Here is a 24,627-nt window from a genome sequence, read left to right on the forward strand (position 1 = left end):
ATCTGTCTTCTGTGTTTTAAGAGCTCTCTCAGTAAGGACATTCACCTGTTCCATGGACCCTTCTAACTCTGACATTCTGTGCTCCATGTCAGCCCTGACACTCTCTGTTCCACATTCTGATAGCCCTTCCCCTTTCAACAATCTGTTTCTCAGATCTCTGTGGGCCCTGACAGTACAGGCTTTGCAGTCTAAGGTTGCCACCACTAACCGTGACATTCCATGTTCATTGGTCTTTTCGCCTCGAACAATAAATGTGTTAGTAAGGTCTTTCCCAAACAGGACACTTTCTGTTCTAAGCTTCTGTGTTCCAAGGTCCTTCTCAGCTCTGAGTCTCTCCTCTAAGGGGCCTGTCGGGTCTGACATTCTGCATTCCTTATTCTAAAGCTCTTTCCGTCTCTGGCATTCAGTGTCCTGACCCTCTGTGTTCTGAGGGTTGGCCCAGCTCTGTCTTTCTGTGGTCTAAGCCAGGGCCTCTTCACCTTGTGTCTTGATTCCTTGGGCAGCCTGATGAAGTCTGTGGACCCCTTTTCAGAATCATGTTTTGAAATGCATAAAACAAAATAATTAGGGTTATGAAAGAAACCAGTTCTATTGAAATACAGTTATGAAGATACAAAAAATCAAATTTGGGGTGTAGCTCATAGCCCCCCAGACATCTCTCCACAGACCCCTGGGGGTCTAGAAGCTGGTCGAAGATCTCTCCCTGCTCTAACTTTCTGAGATTCCTTGGCTTAGCATCTGACACTGGCTGCCATAAACGTCACCCTCCCAGCAGTGTTTGTTTGAGGTGCCTGGTGTTTCTGGGTACTCAGTATTTAGTGGTGAAGGGGGCACGGAGGCATCATGATAAGGAAACTTCTGGATTTTCCTTGCACATCTGGTTCTGTTCTTGGCCCCATCCAGAAATCAAATCATACCTGAGAAAGGAGTTGTCTTGTTCTTAAACCCACGAATGTCCAACCTCAGTTGCAGTTGGCTTCCGGTCAGCAGTCAGTCACTTGGCATTGCCATCTCCCAGCAGTGGCCCACATCATAGTGGTCAAGTCAGAGTGCTGCTGGGCCTGTCTTGCCAAATGGAGAACGTATGGGAGGAAGCCAAAGCCTGGCCTAGATCAGGAGCCAGAAAACCCAGCTCCGGGCTCAGCTCTGTCTGGGGTGTTCACTCACCAAGTGCCCGAGCAGGTCCCTTTCCCTCTCAGGATCTCCGCTTCTGAAGGGGTCGGGCTAGACACCGTTGGGGCCCATTCTGGCATTATAAAGCCCTAATTCTGTACTGGCCTCCTGGATTTAGGAAGGTCTGTAGGCCTTCACTGCTCTCTTCTGAGTTCCATCACAACCCTCCATTGTGAGAATATGCCAAAGACATTGTCGCCCCCCCACAATCCCTACCCCCAAGGGCTTGACTAAAATACAGAGAAAGATGAGGTCATTGCTCTTGGGGAGGTGACCAGGAGTCCCAGAAAGAGCCTTCCTGGAAGCCAGGTGATTGTCCTCTCCGAGCCCTCAGGGAGGTGTGTGACCCATTTGGACTCTCTCCCTCGCTCAGTTCTGAAAGGGACTTCCCTCACCAACCATGCCCGTCACGCCTCTGCTTAGGGAGGCATGGGAGCAGTGTGTGCCACCTGCAGGTAGGCTGTGAGCTAGCACCGTCCTGGGCACGCGCACACACCAGTGTGGAGAGTAGAGTTTGGGGTCTCCCTTCAGTCACGAGTCACTTCTCCACCTGGCCTTATATCGGCTAAAGGGATTTGGGGTGTTAAAGCTGGGAGAGACCTTCGGAATCCTGTAGTCCAGTGTACTCGCTGAGCACGGGAGCCCCAGAGAGTGGCGGTGAGGACTGATGAGCCCCCGGCTGTGGCTGGGTGCCAAGGACAGAGAAGCCCAGGAGGCCAGGGCACTGAGCTCAAGCCCCTTCCTTGCTCTGGACCATGGGGGCTCCCTCAGGGCACAATATGGCCTTTTACTTTTATTTTCCCTTCTGGGACCCAGTCAGGAAGGCCAAGAATTAGAGCTGCTGCAGAAGCAGATTTTGTTCAGTGGGTTTTACAAATGATGAGAGAGAGAATTCCCTTTTTTCCCCAGGGCAATGACAGTTAAGTGACTTGCCCAGGGTCACACAGTTAGTAAGTGTCTGGCTAGTGAGGTCAGATTTGAACTCAGGTCCTCCTGAATCCAGGGCCAGTGCTCTATCCACTGCGCCACTTAGCTGCCTAATTCTTAAAAACATATCAGTTCATAGGGTTTCATTTGCCTCACTAAAATTGTATTGAGTATGTGCAAGGCCCAGGATTCTTAGCTATTCTCTAGTCTAACCCTGCCGTTTTGTAGATGAGGTGACTGAGCCCGAGAGGGTGTTTGACTCTCCCAGTGTCACCCACACAGGGAGGGAATAGGAGAGCCTGGGGCTGAATCCAGCGATAGCCAAGGCTATGACCAAGACTAGGTCAAAGCTAAGTCTTCCATCTAATTTTTGGGGTTTTTTTTTGGTTTTGTTTTTTGGTGAGGCAATGGGGGTTAAGTGACTTGCCCAGAGTCACACAGCTTGTAAGTGTCAAGTGTCTGAGACCAGACTTGAACTCAGGTCCTCCTGAATCCAGGGCCAGTGCTTTATCCACTGTACCACCTAGCTGCCCCCTTCCTTCTAATTTTAAATTCATCTCTTTTCTTCTCCAAACTGCTTGATGGAGCTGTGAGCAACACAGAATCTTAGCGTATATTGGAGAACATCTCTTTCTGTACAAATATAGAAAGAGGCTCAGTGAATTCAAATGACTTGCCCAAGTGACTGCAGACAAGTAAGTAGTTGCTATGAAATATATGAACTTAAAACTTGGCTCTGAGAAACTGCTTTCTCATTATTTTATTTTTAAACTGATGAGGTGCCATGATACCTCCTAAGTAATGAGGAAAAGTCCCTTTTTCAGTGTTAGCGCCCTTTTTGTTGGTGTGTGTGATCAGTCTTGAATTCCTATATTTGGCAGGAGAGAGGGTCTGATTGAGACAAAAAAATCACCCAACATGAAAGCTGGAAGGGATTATAGCAGCCTCTGACTTAGCCCCGATACACAAGGAATCCCTTCTGTCCCACTTCTGAAAAGAGGTCAAACATCTCCTGCTTGAAGGCCTCCCCAAATGGGGAAAACCAACCCCATATTGAGGCAAGTCATTACAATTATGGAATCTTCTCTAATGTAGAATCCCATTTAAGGAAGGTACTATATAAAATGTACTGTTCTGTACTATACAGGGGCAGCTGGGTGTCACAGCGACAGAGTCCTGGGCCTGGAGACAGGAACGCATCTTCTTGGGTTCAAATCTGGCCTCAGACACTAACTAGCTGGGTGACCCTGGGCAAGTCACTTCACCCTGTTTGCCTCAGTTTCCTTATCTGTAAATGAACTGGAGTAGGAAATAGCCAACCACTCTGGTATCTTTGCCAAGAAAACCTCCAATAGGGTGATGAAGAGTTGGATATGAGTGAACAACAGCTGTATAAACAGATAGGGAGGCACCTTGCTTTGCCCAGTAGTGTCTTCTTGGAAATAGCATGTGAATAACATTCTTTTATACCAGAATGCTTTTTTCAATAAAATAGGGTAACTCCCTATGGAAATGATATGCTCATGGGATCTTTGGCCATATTGGGATTCAGAGAAGGAAAGCGAACCTCCGTGTTTTGTTTGATATTATTGTGGACAATGCCTTCTTCTTGGGGGAAAAGGGACAAAAAGTCGTTCACGGGGCCTCATGACCCAATTACAGCTGGCTCCTTCAATGCGAGGTCCAAAGAGGTGCCAGCACTGTTTTCTAAAACTAAAAAACCTCTTGATTGTAAGTGAAGGTTTGAGGGGGGAGAACCTACAAATCACACACCTAAAATGGGACCTGAATGTTGCTAGTAAAAAACCAAACAACCCAAACCCCAAGAACTCTGTGCATGAGCACAGCGCCCCTCCCCCCAATCTATTGAGCATGCTCGTGACCTTGGCTGGCTCTTTGGCCAATTCTATGCAAGTGACAGGCAGCCCCACCCATCCAAAGGCACTTCCCTTGCACCTACCTTCTCCAAACCTTCCTAGGTCTCACTCTGCTTTTACTACCTCCCAATGGCTCCGAAATTCAATCGTTTGTTGTTGTTTTTTCTAATACTCCAGAAGACTTCCAAAGAGTAATGAAGAAGAATAAAAATAAATTCATCTCTGGGGCAGCTAGGTGGCGCAGTGGATAAAGCACTGGCCCCGGATTCAGGAGGACCTGAGTTCAAATATGGCCGCAGACACTTGACACTTACTAGCGATGTGACCCTGGGCAAGTCATTTAACCCCCATTGCCCTGCCCCCCCCAACCCCCCCCCCCCCAAACAAAAATTCATCTCAGGGCAAAAAATAAAAAAACCCTAAACAACCCAACCATAAAGAATGGCTGGTCTTTCCAAGATGGCTGAAAAGGGAAAAATCCGGGGTGGTCTTCTCTGTGAGTCTCCTTGGCCTGCCTGATATTGGCCGAAAGAGACCACTGGGGTCAGGTTATTCAACCTTCTCACTTTATAGATGAGGAAACCGAGCTCCCAAGAAGAGAAATGAATTGTATAGGGTCAAAAAATCTGACTCACTCCTTCACTGGCCAGCATCCCTGCCACCCTACCTCCTTCCAGCTCTTCTCTCACTCTAGCTTTCTGGTAGCACAAAGCTGTACACATAGTAAGCATGTCATAAGCTTGTTGACTGACTGTCTGATAGTGGGGTATCCATGGTGTCATGAGATCTCCACCCACGCTCTTCTATCTGAATCTCTTCTTTAATGGATTTTCATCTGGATTTTTTTTTTTTTTTTAGTGAGGCAATTGGGGTTAAGTGACTTGCCCAGGGTCACACAGCTAGTAAGTGTTAAGTGTCTGAGGCCGGATTTGAACTCAGGTACTCCTGACTCCAGGGCCGGTGCTCTATCCACTGCACCACCTAGCTGCCCCCATCTGGATTTTTTAAATTAGCTGTAGATTTTGTAGCACAGACCTCTTTTGATATCTGATTGCAATCAAAGGCTCATAGGTTTCAAACTAAAAGGGACCTGAGAGACAATTTAGTCCAAACCTCCCCTTTCCCCCATTTTATCCAAGTGCGGAAAAGTGGAGTGTATTGTCCAAGATCAGAGGTCATTTGAGTCCAAAGCAGGATTAGAACTCAGGTCCCCTGGCTCCCAACCCAGTGTGATTCTTAGCCTTGGGAAATGTCCATCTTTTATTTGTGTAGCCAAAGTTATACAATCCAAACCTGAATTTGTAGCATTGTATCCAAGGAAAAAGTGCCGTGGGTAAAAGGTGTCGTTCTTTCCCCATCAAATCCTCTCTCCTAAGAATTCCTAGGCCCTGAAAAATGCAGCTCTTGGGCAGAACTCTCCCAAGCCCAGCAGTCAGGTAGTGAGAGGCTAATTGATTGCCTTCCCCTCCCCCATCCCCAAGCCAAGTCGTCAAAGGGGAATATACATTTCAAACACGGTGTGTAAGGGATCCTCTGGGAGGCTGTGCACAAGGAGAGAGGAGAGGAAAGGGAGGGCCATAACCCGTCTGACCTGGAAACTTCTGTCTGATTTGCATCGCTTCAAAATTGATGGGGACAATGAGATAATCATTGGAAATTGCACTCGCCACTGAAAACTGAGCCCCGGCCCTGGATCTCACAATATGGAAATGATGTGGTCCCCCGTGGGGAGGGGCAGAATCCCCAGGGCATCTGTTTCCCATCAGTGCCCCACCATGTTTGGAAGCTGCCTTGGACCTCTCACATTTAACCTTCTCAGCATGGGGTGGACCAGAGGGCCACAAAGCTGAGGGTGAATGAAACTGCAGTGTCATGAGCTGTCTCCAGCCCAGGGAGAGTTGAGTACATGGACCATAAACGGTTTGTTTATAGGGATATGAAAAGTTCCAGATTTCCTCTGAAACAGACCCTATTAGTCAAACTAGACGAGAAGCCCTGTGCCTGGGCACTGCCCTCACGCTGGGGCAAGTCCTCTCCCATCCGTCCCTGCCTCTTTGCCCATTGCTTTCAAACGGCTCAAAAGCTGCAATTACCTTGGGAAGTACTGGAGTTCAGTTGATTAGCGTGGTGAATGAAAGGAATGAGTCACAAATGACATGTCCGGCTCTTCTGCACCAGTCTTTGGTATTCCCAGCGTACTTCACCCCTGCTGTAAGAAGGTCAGAAATTAGAGAGAACCGTTCTCGAGCCGCTCGCACTTAGGGACAGAATTAACAATCACGCTGTATGTAATTGCTAGTTCATAGTAAGTTACCTTCTAGATGGTAAAATGTGAAATAAACTGGCGGGCCCCTGAAATTAAATTAATGCGATATTGGCTGCACTGAGAAGTGAATATAGTGCAATTAGCAAGTGACTTCAAGGCTGGCTTCAGTGTGGGGTGTAAGAATGCATCTCATGGTTGTTTACGAAAAAGTAAAACATTCCCTGGGCATCCTACCTGGAAAATACAAGCACGGTCCACGGGAGCCTCTTTGGATCCAACACTGCCCTAGTGGAAATGCCCCAAGTTGTTGAGTATGATAAAAGAGATTATTTTTCATTAGAATATACAAGCAGTATAGTGTGACTTGATTAAGACAAATTAGAATTTGGATGCTTCTAATTGGAACTATGTTAGGGCTCAAACTACCTCTGTAGACCTGTTTTCAAGTGTGCCAAGGGGCCTTGGTGTTCCTCTGGCTTTGGACAGGCCATTGTGCATAAGCCCCTCTGAGGAAACACCAGTCCAGTGCCAGGGGGTGAGGGTAACTTGATTGCCCAGCCCAGCTTCTAAATGAGGGTCCCTCATTTAGAGTTTTTAAGGTCGACCTTTTTCACCTTAATGTTTGGTTGACCCACCCTTATTTTAGAGATTTCTTTTGCTCAATTAGAGAAATTATCCCAAATTACTTGGAGTCCACATGCTATTTGCCACAGTCCGAGCCCAGTTGTTAAACAAGACATTGGCAGCCAGTAGTAAACATGTCCAGAGAGGACACTGGGAAAGTTTAAAAGCTGAAGGCAGAGAGCGGGACCCAGTCCTGCCCTTCACTTTCTAGATGCAGGCCCCAGACCATTCTTTCCACACAAAGACTTGCATTCAGTTGCGGGCTCATGAAATCGTTACTCCCCAGGGATCACTCACAGTTTGTGTTCTTTCTGATGGAGTATTTGTGTTGGGGGGTGGGGGGCTAGACTGTATTTTAGCGGGCCTGGCAGGATGTCCAGGGGAGAGAGAGCACCTTCCGCCGTTGCCCGCGTCGTCCGGGGTCCCCCACTTGGGCTGTTTGCTCTCTCATGTTTGACCGCTGACTTGGGCAAGTTTGCATCATTTAACCCCCCACTTCACATCACTCTGTTCAAGAGCCTCATGCTTTAGAGCATCTGAAAGCCCTTTTGTGTACCATCAAAGATGCTTCCATCACTGGGGCTGGGACCCTGCTTAGAGTCAATAGCTCCTCTCCATCACAGCCAACACAAACTAGCTGTCACATAGGTCAGTGCTCTTTAAACAAATGACTTGTATCCACAGAGCAAATGATTCTTAATTGCCTACCACAAATCATACTATTTTTACTATGCTAAACCCAGGCTCCTTCAGCCTTCCTTCTGTGCAGACCCTCTGATGGTTTCAGTTATCTGTTCTCATTGTCTCATAGGGGCAACACTTGGCCTTGTACAGTGAAATCGGTGCTCAGACATGGGGCCATTTTGTTGTTGGTTAGCTATGCCCACTGCTGCCATCCTTCCACAGCATGGACTGGGGAGGCTGCACTGGACTTTAACAAGTCATTTAGCTCACAGTGGATGCCTTTTTGCGTGAGCCACATCTTAAAGCCTTAAAGTTCGGCCATCCACTTGAGCAAGATAAAATAGAGATTGGAGGTCGTTATCCCAGTTTGGCTACTCACCCACATCATGACGTTGGGTGAAGTCGTTTTGTTTCCTGGGCCTCGGCCCAAGGCCCTTTCCAGGTCTGCGATCCTCCACGGCCCGTGATCACAATGAAACTAGCCCTCCTAGCCCCGTGATTTCTTCTGAGGTCACTGGGATTTCTCTCAGTATCCTGGGATGCCCCTTCTCGTGTCCCTGGGTCGGATGACCTAGAAGCATTGCCTCATCTCCCCATCTGACCCCCTGCTCATCATGGGAACCATCATCTCGAGTTTATTAGCATCTTTGGAGTCACAAAGAGAAAGAAGACCCTCTACTTCCTGGTCCCTGCCTGTCTTTACATATCTACCCTATTAAAGGGCAGCACCACACCTGAAAAAAGACCAATTAATTAATCTTCTCTATTGGCTTTCTTAGGTTTGGGGCAGGGCAGATTCTAGCCTGCCCCCTTCCCAGAGGGTGGCCACTTCAGGTTTAACCTGGGGGTGGGTCCTTGTCGTCCCCTTTCTTTCCTGTCTCAGAGGAGGCCCTTGGAATGAGACATACCATTTGTGCTGTAGCCCAAGTAGACGATTTGTCCTAATCAGTGACACCCATTTACTAGAATTGCTTAAAATGAACTATACCTCATACCGAAATCGCACATTTAGAGTGCGCCATACATCATCTGAAAATTGAGGGCCAGTAAACTTTTCTGTTCCTCCGGCGGGATCATAGACATGCATCAAAATGTTAAAAAATGATTGGTGAGCGAGAACTGTCACCCATTTATCAAGGAAAAGGGACATTATTTGCTAATTTCCCAACCAGGCTGGTGACAGGGTGCTTCGTCTTTAGACCCGCGGTGACCAGCACGGCCTTTTTGTTATTAGTACAAGTCAAGCGCTTTTTGGCTGTTGCTAACAAGACACATTTGTCTATCATCACAGTGGGCTTGATTTTTTTCCTAGTGGCTGGGACCAAAGTCCGCTCCCCGCCTCCTGATTGGCCACCCTGCTGCTGGCTCTGGTGACACCAGCAGAACAGCCAGCCTGATAAATCACAAAGTTTTCATGTCAAGGTGAAGCTATCGACTGGGCCGCACCGAACCTGACAAAATGGAGTGGCGATGAGGCAGCCATTTGTCTTCCCAAAAGGACAAAGGGGTCATCTGGATTTCACTTAATAATTGCTGAAATTTTTAAAGTTGGAAACAGGCCTGGCTTTCTTTCTATGAAACTGGTAGGGGTGGGTGGGAGGAAGAGAGACAGAGAGAGACAGAGACAGGGATAAAAGCAGAGACAGAGAGGGGAAGAGAGGAAAGGGGAGAAAGATTGAGAATTACTTCTATTCCCTCCTCCCCCCCCCCCCGCCATTTTTATTGCCAAAGCTAGGAAGATACTGAACTTGTATCTAGAAGGCTTGAAGGCTGGACTTCTGTGCTCTATTTCTGATTGTTTCCAGTTCTCCCTGACTACATACTGGGTGAAATCAGAAGACTGGCTTCAAACCTGCCCCAATCCTTGACTATCCTTGTGAACCTGGGCTTCCCTTCATGTTTCAGGGTCCGGTTCCCCCTTTTGTAAAATGAAAGGACTGGACTCCAATTAGGAGCTCTTCCCTTTCTTGTGTGTCCTAGAACCCTTTGGTCTTCTGGTGAAACCTCTGGATCTCTGATCAGAAAAGCGTTTTTAACGCATACAATAGAAGACCCGGGAGTCCAGGATGACGACAAAGAAGCCATAAGCTATTGAAATAAAGATGCCATTTTTTTCTCCATCCAAGTTCAGGACCTCAGGTTAAGAACGCCTGAACTAGCTGATCTCTAAAGTGCCTTCAGCCTCTGAATCCACATCTCTGTGTGGTGTGGAAGAAACTCAGAGGGTTGTTAGGAATACAGAATAAAACAAAAGGAAGGGTGTGGACAGTAGGAGAGGGGTTGGGTTGGAGTTCGAGATCCTGAGTTCAAATTCTAGTTCTGTCTTTTCCACGCCTTGTGATTTGGTGCAAGTCATCTAACTTCCGTGAGCCTCAGCCTCACCCGAAGAATCTGAGGATTGAATCCAGTGATCTTTGTGGTCCCTTTTATTCCTAACTCTCTGCTCATAAGATGCTGTGAATGTTCTCAAAAAAACCCAAACCCTCCAGAGTTTGCCCAGTTTGGGCATGGGTCCAACAGCCATTAATGAGGAAGCTTCAGCTGAAGTGTGTGGTTGCTCACTTCTCCTTTAGAAATGGCCAGGGATCCAGGCCCATGACCACAGGAAACGAGTTACTCCCCAAATCAAATTAGGGTGATTTTAATTGTTTCTGGCTCAGAATTGATAGTCTTTGATAGCGCCATTGATAGCGATAATTGCCAACCTAATCCATCCTCCCTGTATTTGCAGCAGCCTCAGGTGGAGAAGGCGTTATTAGGAGCTGACCATCTACTCAGTGGTTCTGACCTTGGTTGCCATGATGGCGATGATGTAGTTTGAAATATCTTTGTGTTTTCATTTTAAGTCATTATTTGGGGTGGGGGAAGAGGTCTTGATTTGTCTGTAGAAACTTGCTCCAGGCTATCACTTGGTACCTAAAGATTGTAGTCCAAGCAAAAAGCATTTTTTAAAAAGCCCAAACAAAATCACTTGGGTTATATAAGTCATGGAGAATGCAGAAAAGTACTAGTTAGGGTTTTGGTTTCTGTGAAATGTCTTTTTTTTCTTTTCTGAAATATCTTTTAAAAAACCCTGAAGGCTATTAGTCTGTGATGTGGGCTGTTTTCCACATTTAAATATAAAGGTTTTAAAATGCTGTTAATGAGCACACAGAATAACTTCATTTCACCAGGGGCTTCAGTATGTGGAGTTATTGTACATTCATTGTACAGTAGAACGCTCATTAGAACATGTGGTAAATTTTAAATGCAGAAACTCCCATTGAGACAATAGACCACTGCAAATCTGAAGACTCTTTGGGAGAGTTTCGAAAATAATTTTCCAATGGTAGGCATAATGCCAAAATGGACATCTTGCCTCTCCTTCCCAAAGTCTTCATTGTCTCTTCACTCCTCTTCCATTGTTGTCCTCCTTCAAGTCTATCATCCATGCAAAAGCTTGTCCTTTGCAAAATGAGACCTGCACCATCTCTTTCCTTGCTCAGCTTTTCTGCCCTGCGCCAAAAGCAGTCAGTGGGAGCCCTGGGATCTCTACATACGCTCAGGACAGATTTGTAGGGCCACGGCCACAGATCCCCACCTCATTCACAGTCTCGCCGCTTATTTCATTCTTGTAAGAAGAATCCTGTGGGTGAGTGTTTGAGCCTGGATGACCACTCGTTGGGTGTGTTGCCATCGAAGGTTCTTAGGAGAAGGTTCTCTTAGGAGAGCAGCATGGGGTGAGGCTTCTGAAGCCCTCGGAACTCTCTTCCAACTCAGGGATCCTGTGATGAGGTGCGTCTGTGAATTGCAGCTCAGGTCAGGCAGTCTGTGGTATTCACCTTTGCTTTAGTCCTCTGCCCCTCAGTCTCTTCGTCTAGAAAAATGAACGCTTTGGATGAGCCATTCTCATAAGGGCCTTGTTGGCTCTAAATCCCAAGAGCCATTGAACTAAGGAGCCATTTTACATTTTAAACTAGGAATACTTTACCCTGAATCTCGGTGGGCCATTTTCAAAAACTGTGCTCCTTTCTTATCTCCAAGGTGGTCAGCTGTTGTTCTCACATTGTGTGCCCTCACCAAATGGACTTTACTGATGCTTACTGAAGTTCCAGGACAGTCTGAGGAATACAACAGAATAGATCAGGCAATACAACTTCCATTAGGTGCATGAATTTAAGAGTCATTCTGAGGCATCAGTATTTTCAGGTATCTTGGGAAGTTTGGGCCCAAGGCCTTCTCATGGTATTTTTTTCCTTTCCTTTTTCAACTTGAACAATTAAATGATAACATTACTTACCTTTGTTGTGCTAAAGAAAACAATAATAATTGTCATGTGTTATTATTATTAATAATGGCCAACATTCACATGGAGCTTTACTTATTCTCCCCAGACCTTTGTGGAATACTTGTTATTATTATTAATAATGGCCAACATTCACATGGAGCTTTACTTGTTATTATTATTATCCCCACTCTATAGATGAAGAAGCAGAGACTAAGACAAGTTGAACGAATGGCTGGGCATCTCATAACTAGGAAGTATACAGGGTTAGGGTTAGGGAAGTATATAGGCACCCAGGTGGTATAGCAAATAGCCCTCTGGGCCTGGAGTCAGGAAGACCTGAGTTCAAATCCAGCCCCAGTCACTTCTTAGCTGAGTGACCCTGGGCAAGTCACTTAATGGTGTTTGCCTCAGGTTCCCCAACTATACAATGGGGATAATAACAGCATCCACCTCACAAGGGTCTTGTGAGGATCAAATGAGATATATGTAAAGTGTGTGGCACAGTGCTTTGACACCTAGTAGGTGATTTATAAAAGCTTATTCTCTCCTTCCCTAAGAAAAGCACAAGGCAGGATTCCAACCCGGGTGATACTGTCAGCTCAGTGCTTTATCCACGACTCACTTCTGGCAGGATTCCTTCCCTCTTCCTTACACAATTTCCATCTGATTCTCCTAGTCCTGCTCTAATTCTATGAGAGAAATCAGTCCCTTAATCAACTTGCATTGATTAATCACCTACTGTGTGTCAGACCATGTGATACAAGGATAAGACAAACACAAAAATCCTTCCCCTTGAGGAGAGAAGGCTAGTCTGTGGCAGACAGGGAGCTGACCGCTAGTCTTAAAGGCTCTGGAAAGTTTTCAGTGGCTTTCATCGATGATACTTTGGGGTTATGTCTACATTTGGCCCAAGTCTCCAAGGCACCTCACTGTTTATCACTATTAGAATCATCTTTTGCTAATAAAGCAGACCAGAAAAATAGTGAGAAGGACAGAACCTCATCTTCTGGATTTAACTGAGAAATTTGAACTGAGATAAACACACACTTCTGAAAAAGAACTTAGCGCAGATGTTCCCCTAAGGAAAACCCTTCATGCAGACTTAGGCACTGCTACATTCCTAGTCTCACTGGCTTCTGCTCCATTGTTTTTTGGAAAGTTTGAAAAATGTTATAAAAAGGTGAGGCCTGACCCAGGGGTTAGCAGGCCAGTCTTGGAAAACACTGGGGGCAGCTAGGTGACACATTGGATAAAGCACCAGCCCTGGATTCAGGAGGACCTGAGTTCAAATCCAGCCTTAGACACTTGTGACTTACCAGCTATGTGACCCTGGGAAACTCACTTAACCCTCATTGCCCTGCAAACAAACAAACAAAAAAACCCCATGCTTACTATGTGACTCTGGGTACATAATAGTGGGGCTTAATACCTTCTTGTTGATTCATTGATTCACATTATTCTCTCAGTAGCTCTAAGACTGTTTGGTGCAAGAGTTGGGTATGTATGGCAGCTAGGTGGTGCACTGGCCCTGGATTCAGGAGGACCTGAGTTCAAATCCATCCTCAGGCACTTGAACTTACTAGCTGTGTGACCCTGGACAAGTCACTTAACCCTCATTGCCCTGCAAAAAAAAAAAAAAAAAGAAAAAGAAAGAAAAAAGAGTTGGGGATGTATACAGATGGAGGGAGTGTGCCCACTGAGGAGTCATTGATTTAGAAATATTAGAGATGACAACATCTACTTTTCATTTTGTGGAGGAGGAAACTGAGGCCCAGAGAGGTCAAGTGATTTGTCCTAAGTTGAAGAGATGGGCATTGCCTCCAGACCTCTGGTTCTTTGGGGTCTAGAGCAAGTGAAAATGTGAAACTTCAGGAATTGGTTGTGACTTTTTAGAATTTCTTCCTAAATTTTTGTCTGTGCAGAATCATTTTTTTTCCTATTTGATGTGTGCAAATCAATTTCCCAAGATCGCACTCCATCAAATCTTGTCTTTCTTGGCTGATTTTAACGTCCTTCTCCCAGAGGACTGAGGAGAAGATTGACTTGGGAGAGAAACTTTGAGTTTGATCCCTGCAGAAGAAAAATGGTAAACCACAGAGACAGTTTGAAGAGAGCACGTGCGGCTAGATTGGCTTCTTCTCACTTTGTTTAAAGCAGGTTCTTCTAACCTCAAAAGTGTTTGTGAGAAGACATAGCAAAGCATCTGCTGCGTTTTCCTTGGTAGAGGAGGCAAGGCAGGATGGCATCGCCCACCTGGGGGGGGGTGCCAGTGAGAAGGGCACGTGCCCAAAGGCTCCGCATCCCTAGAGTGAGAGGCTCCATCTGGTCCACCATTTTTCTTAGCTCTCCATCACTGCAGGGCTGGGCTAGGTAGACTGTAGTCTCCATGAGCCCATAAAAGCCAGAAACCAATGTATTCTTTGAGGGATGTAAACAGAATTGTTTGAATGCCATCCAATCGTTGTCAGTGAGGGTATTATTTTTGTAACAAGGAAGATGAGCTGTCCCCCTTTTCTATGCTTGGTGTCACATCACAATACCATTATTTCCTGCCAGGCAGTTCTGAATGGGAAGACAATCCCCATGCACTAGGCCCAGTTAGGCGGGCTGGAGGAATGTCTGGGAACAATATCCCAGATATGAATGAGGTGTTTCTTGATTTCCAATTAGAAGTCAACAGTGGATGTTTTCCCACCCTCGGTTGGAGGGCTTTAAGAAAAATTACTCACCATGATCTGGTTGGATGAGGGTATTAAGTGGCCCACATGTGAACCCACTGGGATCTGATTGGATGAAAGCATTAAGTGGCCTACACGTGAACTTAATGTGATATGATTGGGCATGGGTATTAAATGGCCTACCCAGGAACCCATGGCTAAACAGGAGCTTTGAGAAAGGCACAGTGGTTAGGAGAAAACAGGGTGGCCAAGGCAGAATCGATTTGCCAAGGGTGAAAGCCCTCTCTTGGTAAAAGAATGGGGAACTGAACAGTCTTGCGCGCTCGTGCGCGCACACGCGCACGTTGTGTGTGTGTGTGTGTGTGTGTGTGTGTGTGTGTGTGTGTGTGTGTGAGATGATTTCCAGTTGTCCTGGGTCAGGCCGGGGAGAGCAGTTGGTCACCCTCTCACCAGCGTTAGCCCCTCCTGATGAATGAGGCAAACCAGCCTTTGTGTTTCCTAGACACTCCACGATGCTTGGCTCAGCCTGCCGAGTTCTGTGATTGAAATTCATTGCCAAATTTATTGAGAAATTAATGAGAAAAGCTGCAAAGTATTGACTGGGAGAGGAAAACACAACTCATCTTGAATGAGGAGGAAAATGCAGCAATAATTTAGCCACTATTGATTTTGCCCTGTCCATGTATTGATCTTCATTTTACAATATTAATTTGCACCTGCAATCGCCTGCAAAGGGAACCAGCCTCATCTCACTGCTGCGTTAATGTGCAAACCATTAGGTGGGCTTAAGAAGTAGCATGTTACAAGGCCTATCGGCAAGGCGGGCTTTTTTCCCTTCTATTTTTGTGTGTTACGAAATGGACTAAAAATTAATTTTTTGTCTGACAAAATATTAAAGTGAAAACCTATCTAAGACACATCCCTCCTCTGCCTCGTCGGCTGCTTTTCATCTGGGCCGGGAACAATCAGCTCCCTGAAATTCCAACTACTTCTCATCATCATGCCCATATCAGTTCAAAGTTCATGAAATTTCTATGAGCATTGATCTCTCCCCATTGATTTTTTTTTGCAGCAGATCTTTGAAATTTTAATTTCCCGAGCATCTGAATTTCTTATAGATGAAATGCACTTGGTAGAGACAGTTGATGATAAAGCGGATAACTTAGCATCATTTTCAAGCCTAAAAAAGGAGGAAAGGCAGGCATTTTCAGAATGTCTCTGGTTTTGGAGGTGGTGTGATCAAGGTGTTGTCCTGTGGCGAGGGGGAGGCCTGTTCGGCCTTCAGTGGCCACCTGTGTCTGATGCCACCCTTCAGTCAGTCAGTTTGGAAAGCAAAGCCCTCGGTAGCAGCCGACGGAAGGAGGGCAAGGAGCTGGCTGGCGGATGGAGGGCGGGAGTCTTCAGCGCACACTCGTTGGCTCACAGCAGTCTTTATCACCTGGTCAAGTTCACCTACTTACTTATCAGTGGGACATTTAATAACCTCAAGGTGATCTAATTGGTATTGGCATTTTCCCCCCTTGGATTCAGCTGGTTAATGTGTAAACTACTTGTCAGCAAATAGCAGTTTGTCACTGAAATCAGTAACACCCTCTAGAGGAATGTCTCTGTATTGAGCAATCAGATTATGCTTTATTTAATTTTTACACATTACAACCTGCGCTCGTTCATTCAGGCCCCTGCAAGACTCACAAGCTGGGCTGCCCAGGCTGGGCAGGTGGGCGGGCGGGGGGGGGGGGCAGGCAGGGCCCAGGAAGAGAAGAAAGAGGTGGGTCCTGCTTGCCCAGCCTCTCCCCCCCCACCCCAGGGCCTGTGTGCAGATGTTCTGATGATGTAGTTATGCAGCTAATGTGAAAAAGGGCCTCATTAGGAGGGTCTGGTTGGAGCCGGAGCCTCACTACCTCATGCCAAATGCAGAACTAGGAAGTCACAGGAAGATGATCATTATTGAAATGAAACGGGAACTCGCTTAATAGCTGGAGCCAGCAGCTGGAAGGGAGCAAATGAATGGCTTCCTGTTTTTATTATTGCAGGCAGGTTTTCTGTGGCAGGAGGAGAGCTCCTGCCAAACCTGGGCTCCCTGTGTCTCTGGGCGCCCCTGTCCTCCTGCCCGCCTGCCCGCTCCAACAATGGGCCGCCTGTCCGGCCGCCTGTGAGAAGGAGAAGCTCCTTCCGGCAGGCAGGAGGTTCTTCCCTGTACATGGCTAATGACACGATTTTCCCCAACAAGACTGTCCATTTAAACACAATTACTGGATAAGTACTTAAAGGCAGCTTGGATGGACAGACTGGCCAGTGAGGCCTGCAGAGAGATAGATGTCCCTGGCTCTGCAGCAGCCTCACGTGGCCATCACAATTAAGCCTTCACACCTCCAAAATAGTTCGGTGGGAGGGACTCAGCCTATCTTTTCTTCCCTCATTGCAGCCCCATCTTCTTCTGGTTTAAACATGAGCTGTTCAGGCCCACTGACTCATAAGCTCAGGAATATGGGAAGAGAAGGAGCAAGAGGAGGGGAAGGGGGGAACAAGAGGGAGGAGAAGGGGAAGATGAAGGAAGAGGAAGAGGAGGGGGAGGTGAAGGAGGAGAAAAAGGAAGAGGAGGGGAGGTGAAGAAGGAGAAGGGAGAAAGGAAGAGGAGGAAGGGGAGGTGAAGGAGGAGGAAGAGGAAGAGAAAGAAGAGGAGGGGGTGGAGGAGGAAGAGTGGGGTGTGTCCTCTCACAATGAGGAAGGACAAGGCCAAACCCTGCCGGTTGCTGTCATCACAGACCCTCGTTTGCCCATTCAGCATTCCCCCCCTCCCCAAATCAGTTAGCTAGCATTTATTAAGTGTGCCAGGCACCATGTGCTGTCCCAGAAATACAAAGACAAAAAAAGAAATGGTTCCTGCCCTCAAGGAACTTGCATTCTGTCCCAGGAAAGCCGCTCAGTGGAAACCAAGTTTGGCCCATCCCTCTTCTGGGGGAATTTTCTGTCCATCAGAAAACCAGCCAGCAGAAGGTCATGTGCCCAGTTTCCCGATTTCAGCCTCTCTGTCCCCACCCCCACCCCATACAAGGTACCAGACCCACACTCCTCCTTACTTTAATGAGGTTTATGCTTTAGAGGGATTAGCATGTGGGTCTAATAAAATAATCAGACACATTTTTTGGCTATTAGTTATGAATACAGACCTTGAGGCAGTCCTAGCTGACAAAGAAGGTTAGGTCATCAAAATGCAGACCCAAACTGTGCATGTCACAAGAAAGAAAATTCTGCCAAACCCTGCCCATCGGTCCATCCCTAATGGTGGCAGGCAGATCGGAGGCTTTCTGGTCACAGCTGCAGGCTGAGAGGCTGACACCACTTTCTGTTGCCACATTAGCTTTAGCCATCCCAACTTGAACTGACATCACAGACCGTTAAAATTTTATCAATTGTGGTATGATTAATCCCCCAGTACACTGGCATGACTTAAATATTTAGAATGTTTCCTCTGTTATGACTTTAATGCTTGTAAAGTAACAAGATTAACTCCAGTGCACTCAGAGATATTTAAATATGTATCTTCTTTGAGCTGTAGGCGGTTTCTGCATGGCAGAGTCATTGAGGATATTTGGCCATGTCAGACCCTATTTGTAGGACCCACTCTGGATAGGGCCTGCGTATGATAACCGGATATCTGGCCCTTTCAGAGGTTGTCTGATTGCCTGGCTCATTTGGCATGGAATGCGATTCCCTGCTAACCAAGCTTCTTATTCATTCAGGTTTTATTGCTGTGTAATTTTCTTATTCTAAAATAAAGGCTCTCCAACAAAAATTACTATGCATTAGGCCGCAGTCGCCTGCTCAAATGGATATTAATACAGTTTATCTCTAAAAGGACGAATAATGTATTTGAAACAGATAAAAGGCCCTCCACTAAATGAGGAATGTTAATATCTTATGGCATGGTTAATAAAGAGATATTTCACAAGGGAGACTTGTTTTATGACTTCTGATACAACAGCCCTGTAATCTGACATATCTGCAATGATATAATTTTGCTCATACATTCATCTCTTTTACACTCAGCAGCCTCATCAGAGCTCAATTTGAATTCAGGACAAAAGGATGGCACTAATTACTTTGAGGAGATTTATTAGGAAGCATCTACTTTCCCTGTTGATAGGCAGAGGAGGATGCCAGGGATGGAAGGTGGGAGCCCAAAGGGCATCCCTTGCCCCCAAAGGGGGCTCTTGTGTTTGCTGCCATTTTCTTTAAGGCAGAGTTTAAATTCATTTAGTCCAGGGCTATATGCCTTTAAGATGACATAGGCTGCTAAATAACATCTCAGAGTGGATGCTGAATGGATGCCCACCCATCAATTTTTGGTGCCTGGGATGCTGACAGTACACACCTGAAGTAAGAAGGCCACAGATAGGAAAGTAAAACCAATTTGATTTTTCTTTTCTTTCTTGTCCTCCTCCTCTTCTTCCTCTTCCTCTTCTTCCTTCTCCTCCTTCTCTTCCTCTTCCTCTTCTTCCTCTTCCTCCTCTTCCTCTTCCTCTTCTCCTCCTCCTCCTTCTCCTTCTCTTCCTCCCTTACCTCCTTCTTCTCCTTTGCCTTCTTCCTCATCTTCTTTTTCATATTTCTTTTCTAGCTCTGACTCTCGCTTACCCAAGGCTCCTTCTCTAATTATCCACGAGGTCAGTAAGCAAAATTGGGAAGAAGCTGGGAGATCAATACAAATTATCCTTGAGCAAACCATGGCTGACAGTTTGAATTGCAGCATATGTTTACCCAAAATCAGGCAATTTATCTTAATATCAGCAAAGTAATGCAGCGCAGGTGAAAGGTCAGGCAATCTCTCCACCTCATAATTACCCAGTTCTAAAACAGGAAAGTGGTATTGATTGGCCTGGCTCGGGGCTCGCCGCCCGGTGACTGGGACGTGCCCATACCTCGCCCCAGCTCGGCTGGACTCTCGGCTTGTAAAGTCGACACACGGAGGATTTATTACATGTGTGCAGGGCAGGGCCTGGCGCTTTCTCCTCTGGCCCCAGACTTTGCTGGTGAAGCCACTGCTGCTCCTTGTTTTGTTGAGCCGTGGGGTGGTGGATTCAGTGGGGCTGGGGGTGATGGGGAGGCAGGCGGGCTGGGGGCCAGGTCGTGGGCCTGAGTCAAGGTGGATTTAGTCTGTTATTAGTCAAGCTGCTCTGCATATCACCAGCTGCTCTTTGAGGCACGGAGGCGAATGGAATAACCCAGCCCCCAATTATCCCAAACCTCCAAGTCTTAGGGATATATGTCACTTCTCCTGTAATTTAAAGAGAGAGGCCATTTTTCCTAATTCCTACACGCAAATCTGGCAGTAGGCCTGCTGGTGTTGGGAGCCTTAGTGGGAGTGAGGCCCAGGCTGGTGGCCCCTACATCTCTGGCACCTGGGGGGGACAGCAGGAAGCTCTGGTAAATGCCAACTTCATCACCCGGAGTCTGATTCCTGGCACCATTGACTGGATCTCATTAGAGTCTGGGCATTGGGCTAAGGTGAGAGGGACAACCACACTTATGTGGCTTTCAAAGATTTGGGGGTAATATAGGGAGAGCATCAATTCCACTTAGAATGAGAGTGTGTGGTTATTACAAGTCATAAAGCCTCAGAAAGCTTGCATTAGGGTTCCAATCACCTGTCAGCTGGATTTGCATGAAATCAATAGTGGTTGGCCATCTATCTTTTCTGATCACCTTTCATCAGACCAGATTCATTAAGTCAACCAATCCTGGTGATTAGCTGGGAAAGAGGAGAAATCTTGACAAGTTACAAATGCACAGTACGCCACCTTCTCTGTTCCCTAATCAAGAAATGTAATACTTTATTTAATCCCTTCGAAGTAAGTCATTTGGCGCAGCCCTGGCAGAGGCTCATCTGTCCCCAACGCACCAGGCTCTTGCTTGACACCCTTGTATGGGCCCAGGCAAAGACATGACAAATTGTCCCCCAAGTCAATGCTGACAGCTTCTCATGATTAATGGTCTGATTATGAAGTGGTTTTACACATATAGAATTTACATCACACAGTGTTAGGAATTTTGCCGTGTCACACACGCCAAGGCATTCTGAAGAGCTCCACTATTTGCAAAGAAAAAAGAGAGAGGGCCAAATCCCAGCAAAAGCCATGTCATGTAAAATCAATACATCGGATCAATGCTTTATTAACAAGAAAATGTCTTACTTCACATTCCTGTGTGGACCTTTGTCTCCAAGATGCATGATGGAATGTCAAATCACATTGGAGACTTCAACTTTTCAGCGTGTTATTGAGTGCACTGATTACGAGGGGTGTGTGTATGTGCACGTGTGTGCATGTGTGTATGTGCACATGTATGCGTGTGGGGGGGGGGACTGGGTGGGCATTTACATGGATAAGCAGAGCCCTCCTCAGAGATGTTGGCCCACACTGGGGATCCTTGTGGCAGAAGCCACCTCTAGAAAGCTGGGGACCCTCATGCCCCCTCACACTCTGCAAACTTGCTGAGTTGTGTGGTGTTAATCATCAGATTACATGCTGACTAATGAGTGATGGCCGAAATTGCAGGCTGAGTAATGAATAGACAGGGCCAGCTCTTATTAGGCTCAGAAAACCCATTGATTTATGTTGCGCCACGTACCATGGAGTCACTCGGCGCAAAGCACTATCTACATCAAGAACTAATATACTCTAATATAAGTATTTTCATCTTCACTCGAGTCCTTGGGCCTCGAGGCTCCGTTTTTGTTGGAGTCAGGCATAGCTATAATCAAGCCCTATGACTCCTTATCAAGCTTGTTAAACACAGTGTGTGCAGGCTAACTGAGTCAGTCCATGATTCATGCACTGTACACAGCTCCGTGTGCCGCTGATTTATGACCAAGCACAGTTCATAGTCAAAATTACAATTTGAGGGATAAAAAGATTAATTACTATTTGTGGCCTGCAATTTCATGAGGCTAGTAGATTGCAGCTGTGGAATGATAGCACCCTACATCAGTTTGTAGTCAGCCATTCACAGATTATTAAAGCTTTGGAAGATTAAGCACTCCTCCTGCCTGCTTGGTGTGCAGGCAATATGCGAGACAAGAAAGGACCACAGGGATAAATCTGAAGCTAGCAATAGCTGGACATATGTCATAATTGCCAGCTTCCCATAAATCCCTGGCCAGTATAGAATGCAGCCCGTGATGCAGGCATCACATCACGACTCTTGTGATTGCTCTATATGGCCTCCAGACCTGGGGAGGGGGGCAGCTGCTCTGCCACTACTTGTGCAGTCTAGGGGGGGACCCTTTGACTTTCTTCCTGCCTAATTATGGATTAGAAGCAATTGTTGCTTCTGTGTGCAAAAGGGAGGGAGGGAGGGAGAAAGGGAGAGAGAGGGGGGAGAGAGAGAGAGAGAGAGAGAGAGAGAGAGAGAGAGAGAGAGAGAGAGAGAGAGAGAGAGAGAGAGAGAGAAGAGAGAGAAGAGAGGGAGGGAGAGAGTGAGCGAGGGCCAATCTAAGACAGAGGCGTCAGATTGGGCTTTTGAGGGATGCAGAGCCAAGGGAGTGATGGGCATGTGGTCTGTTTGTGATATAACAAGTAACAGATGACGTAAGCATAATTAACTTGACCCCCATTTCTATTTTATGTTCCAGCCCTTAATGAACCAACCATAGATTATGGCTTTCAGAGGTTGCAGAAAGTGATTCCGCGGCATCCAGGGGATCCTGAAAGGTTACCGAAGGTTAGTCCAAGAGAATGAAAGTGGCTCATGGTTGGCTTTCTGTTTCTCTTTTAGAGTGTTTGCTTGTTTGTTTTTTGTCTCGCTGTGGGCTTGTGGGTCAGGGCGTTGGGAGTTGAAATAACTGGGCCCCTTTCTAATGACCTAAAATCAGATATTTACTTTGTGGACAATGGCAGGAACATGGCCACCCTTCCTCAACCATCTTAGCCCCAGAGAATGTCCCTTACAGGTGCCTTGGGCGTTGAGGAGGCAATGGGCGGTTCCACCTTCCATATTCCATCTTCGTGAGAAAATCTTCTGCCAGAGAAGAATGGCTTTTCTGATCCAAATATTTTGGATTCTGCAAGGGGGACATAAACTTCCTTCGTAATGAAAGAGTTCAATTAAGCATTTTCCACTCCAGTAGCCTGTAGTGATTTCCATCTAAGCAGTCCCCCTCTGATCTGTGATTATTTGACTCGTGTTTTCCTTTCATTTTCTAAAGCTCGATTCAGTTTAATCTTTTGTTTACAAAGCTTTTGTTATAAGTCCCTGACTTAGCGGGCTAACAAATGAAGTCCACACATTAATATCTAGGGGGACTTTTCATTTAAATCCCACAAAGACAAAAGCAGCCTGTGTTGTTTATGCACATGCCACGTATCACAGAAATTTCATTTTGATGTGTAACATTAAAGATAAGTCAAGCTTATAATTTCCCCTTTCCTTTGATAGAATTTTGTCTCTGGCTTTCTCCCTGCAAAGTTGAAAACACAAATGAAAAATGAAGTCATAAGATGATGACTGATGGCTCCCCTCTCTTCCTGTGTGCTCCGCATCTTGACCACCTCGGAGTTTTATTAACACCATAAAACCTTCCCGACATTACCTTTTTAAAGTCCAGCATGAACAGAGGAGGCATCATTAGAATCCTTTTTAATTGTGGACACACCAGCCACTGATATCAGAGATTCCCTGCTAGGCTAATTAGGGAGCCCTGGAAGGATTTTTCGGGCTGCAGCATATTTCACTTCAGGGTTTTGGGTCCTGAGGGTGAAGTTCCAACAGAACTGGCCTCACCCTGAGCAGAACCAGAGTTTTCAACCCCGTTGCCCAGCAAGCTTTTGCTTCCAACCCTACCTCCCATCTAGACACTGACTGTGGGCATGGAAGGTGCCTGAGCCGGAGCAGTGTGTGCAGGTGGTCACCCAGCTCCCCATGTCAGAGCCATGAGAAGGGAGGGAGCGGGGCTTGGCAAGGGCAGTGGCCCTGGGGCCCAGCTGGCCTGAGACCCTTAGTCAGAGTGAGACTTCCAGCCTTGCTTGCTAGGTGAATGGCCCAGTTAGACTCAGGAATGGAAGAGGCCTGCTCAGTCAGAGCAGCATAGACTCAGAGCTGCTACAGGCATCTAATTCAAGCCTTCCACTTCATTTATGAAAGATGAAGGAGGGGCCTAGTGAGGGGAAGTCAGTTAGAACCAGAGATGTCGAAGAAGCCAGGACCTTAGAGGCCATGAGGCTCAGTCCTCTCCTTTTCTAGATGAAGGACCAAAGCTGTCCAAGCACACACAGGGAATAAGGGTCAGAGGCAGGATTTGAACTCTGTTCCTTTTGCCTCTCGATGCAATGCTCTTTTCACTCAACCCTAGTCGTGCAGAACTTTGGGGAAACAAAAACCGGAACCTTTGCTTTTCCACAAAGAGTTTCATTGACTTCTCTTGGTGTTTCATCCATCAACACACCTGTCACACCCCAGTTTTGTCATTACCAAACTTCCAAGCGGCTGTGTGCACATGACGGCGAGTAAAACCGCCGTATGCAGTCCATGATGTATGTAGCAGCACCTGCATGTGTGGTGGGTGTGTGATCGATGGCATTCAGAGATACGAGCCAGAACCCAAAGGTAGAGACACCGGACTCGGAGGGGGCTGGCGGGCGTCCTGCCACCGTATGAGAACGCTTTCTGTTGCGTTTGTGTCAGATTTTTAGTTATGTGTATTTTTTCATACGCTTTAGATCATGATGACAGGTCAGTTAGCCCAGTGCCAGCTGTCCCGCGTTGCTCTAGCTCTTTTAATTCAGGTGAAGCCGTATTGTTCAGGCTTCACATAAAACGATCACGGAACGAGATGAAATCTAGCAGTTTCAATAAACAACATAAATATTTGATTTTGTTCTAATGGACCCAAATGTGGAGTTCAGCGGCATGTAAATTAAACTGTCAAGTGATTCATCATCGTTAAGCCAGCCGTCTGAGGTTGGTTTACAAGGGTCAGAGCGGCTCCTAAGTAAAACAGCAATTGGCCTTAACATACATTTTGAATGAAAAAAGAAATGGAATAAAGAAAATCAGCCTTAAGTGTCACAAGCAGAGAGAGAGAGAAAGAAAATAGTAGGAGCACAAGGCTTCTGGGCTTCTGCAGATGGAAAGTGT

The 24,627-nt window shown here is 46.5% G+C and overlaps 1 protein-coding gene across 4 annotated transcripts in view; it reads left to right on the top strand.

Annotated features, from left to right (window-relative positions):
* EBF3 (EBF transcription factor 3) overlaps positions 1-24,627 on the top strand; it is a 148,106-nt gene that overhangs the window by 113,200 nt on the left and 10,279 nt on the right. For all 4 annotated transcript variants that reach the window (XM_043989774.1, XM_043989778.1, XM_043989775.1 and 1 more), the window contains exon 11: positions 22,127-22,215. In XM_043989774.1, coding sequence (XP_043845709.1) covers positions 22,127-22,215 — 89 coding nt within the window. The remainder of the gene's footprint in view (positions 1-22,126; positions 22,216-24,627) is intronic.

This window comes from Dromiciops gliroides, chromosome 2 (assembly GCF_019393635.1).
Source record: "Dromiciops gliroides isolate mDroGli1 chromosome 2, mDroGli1.pri, whole genome shotgun sequence".
Lineage (NCBI taxonomy): Eukaryota > Metazoa > Chordata > Mammalia > Microbiotheria > Microbiotheriidae > Dromiciops > Dromiciops gliroides.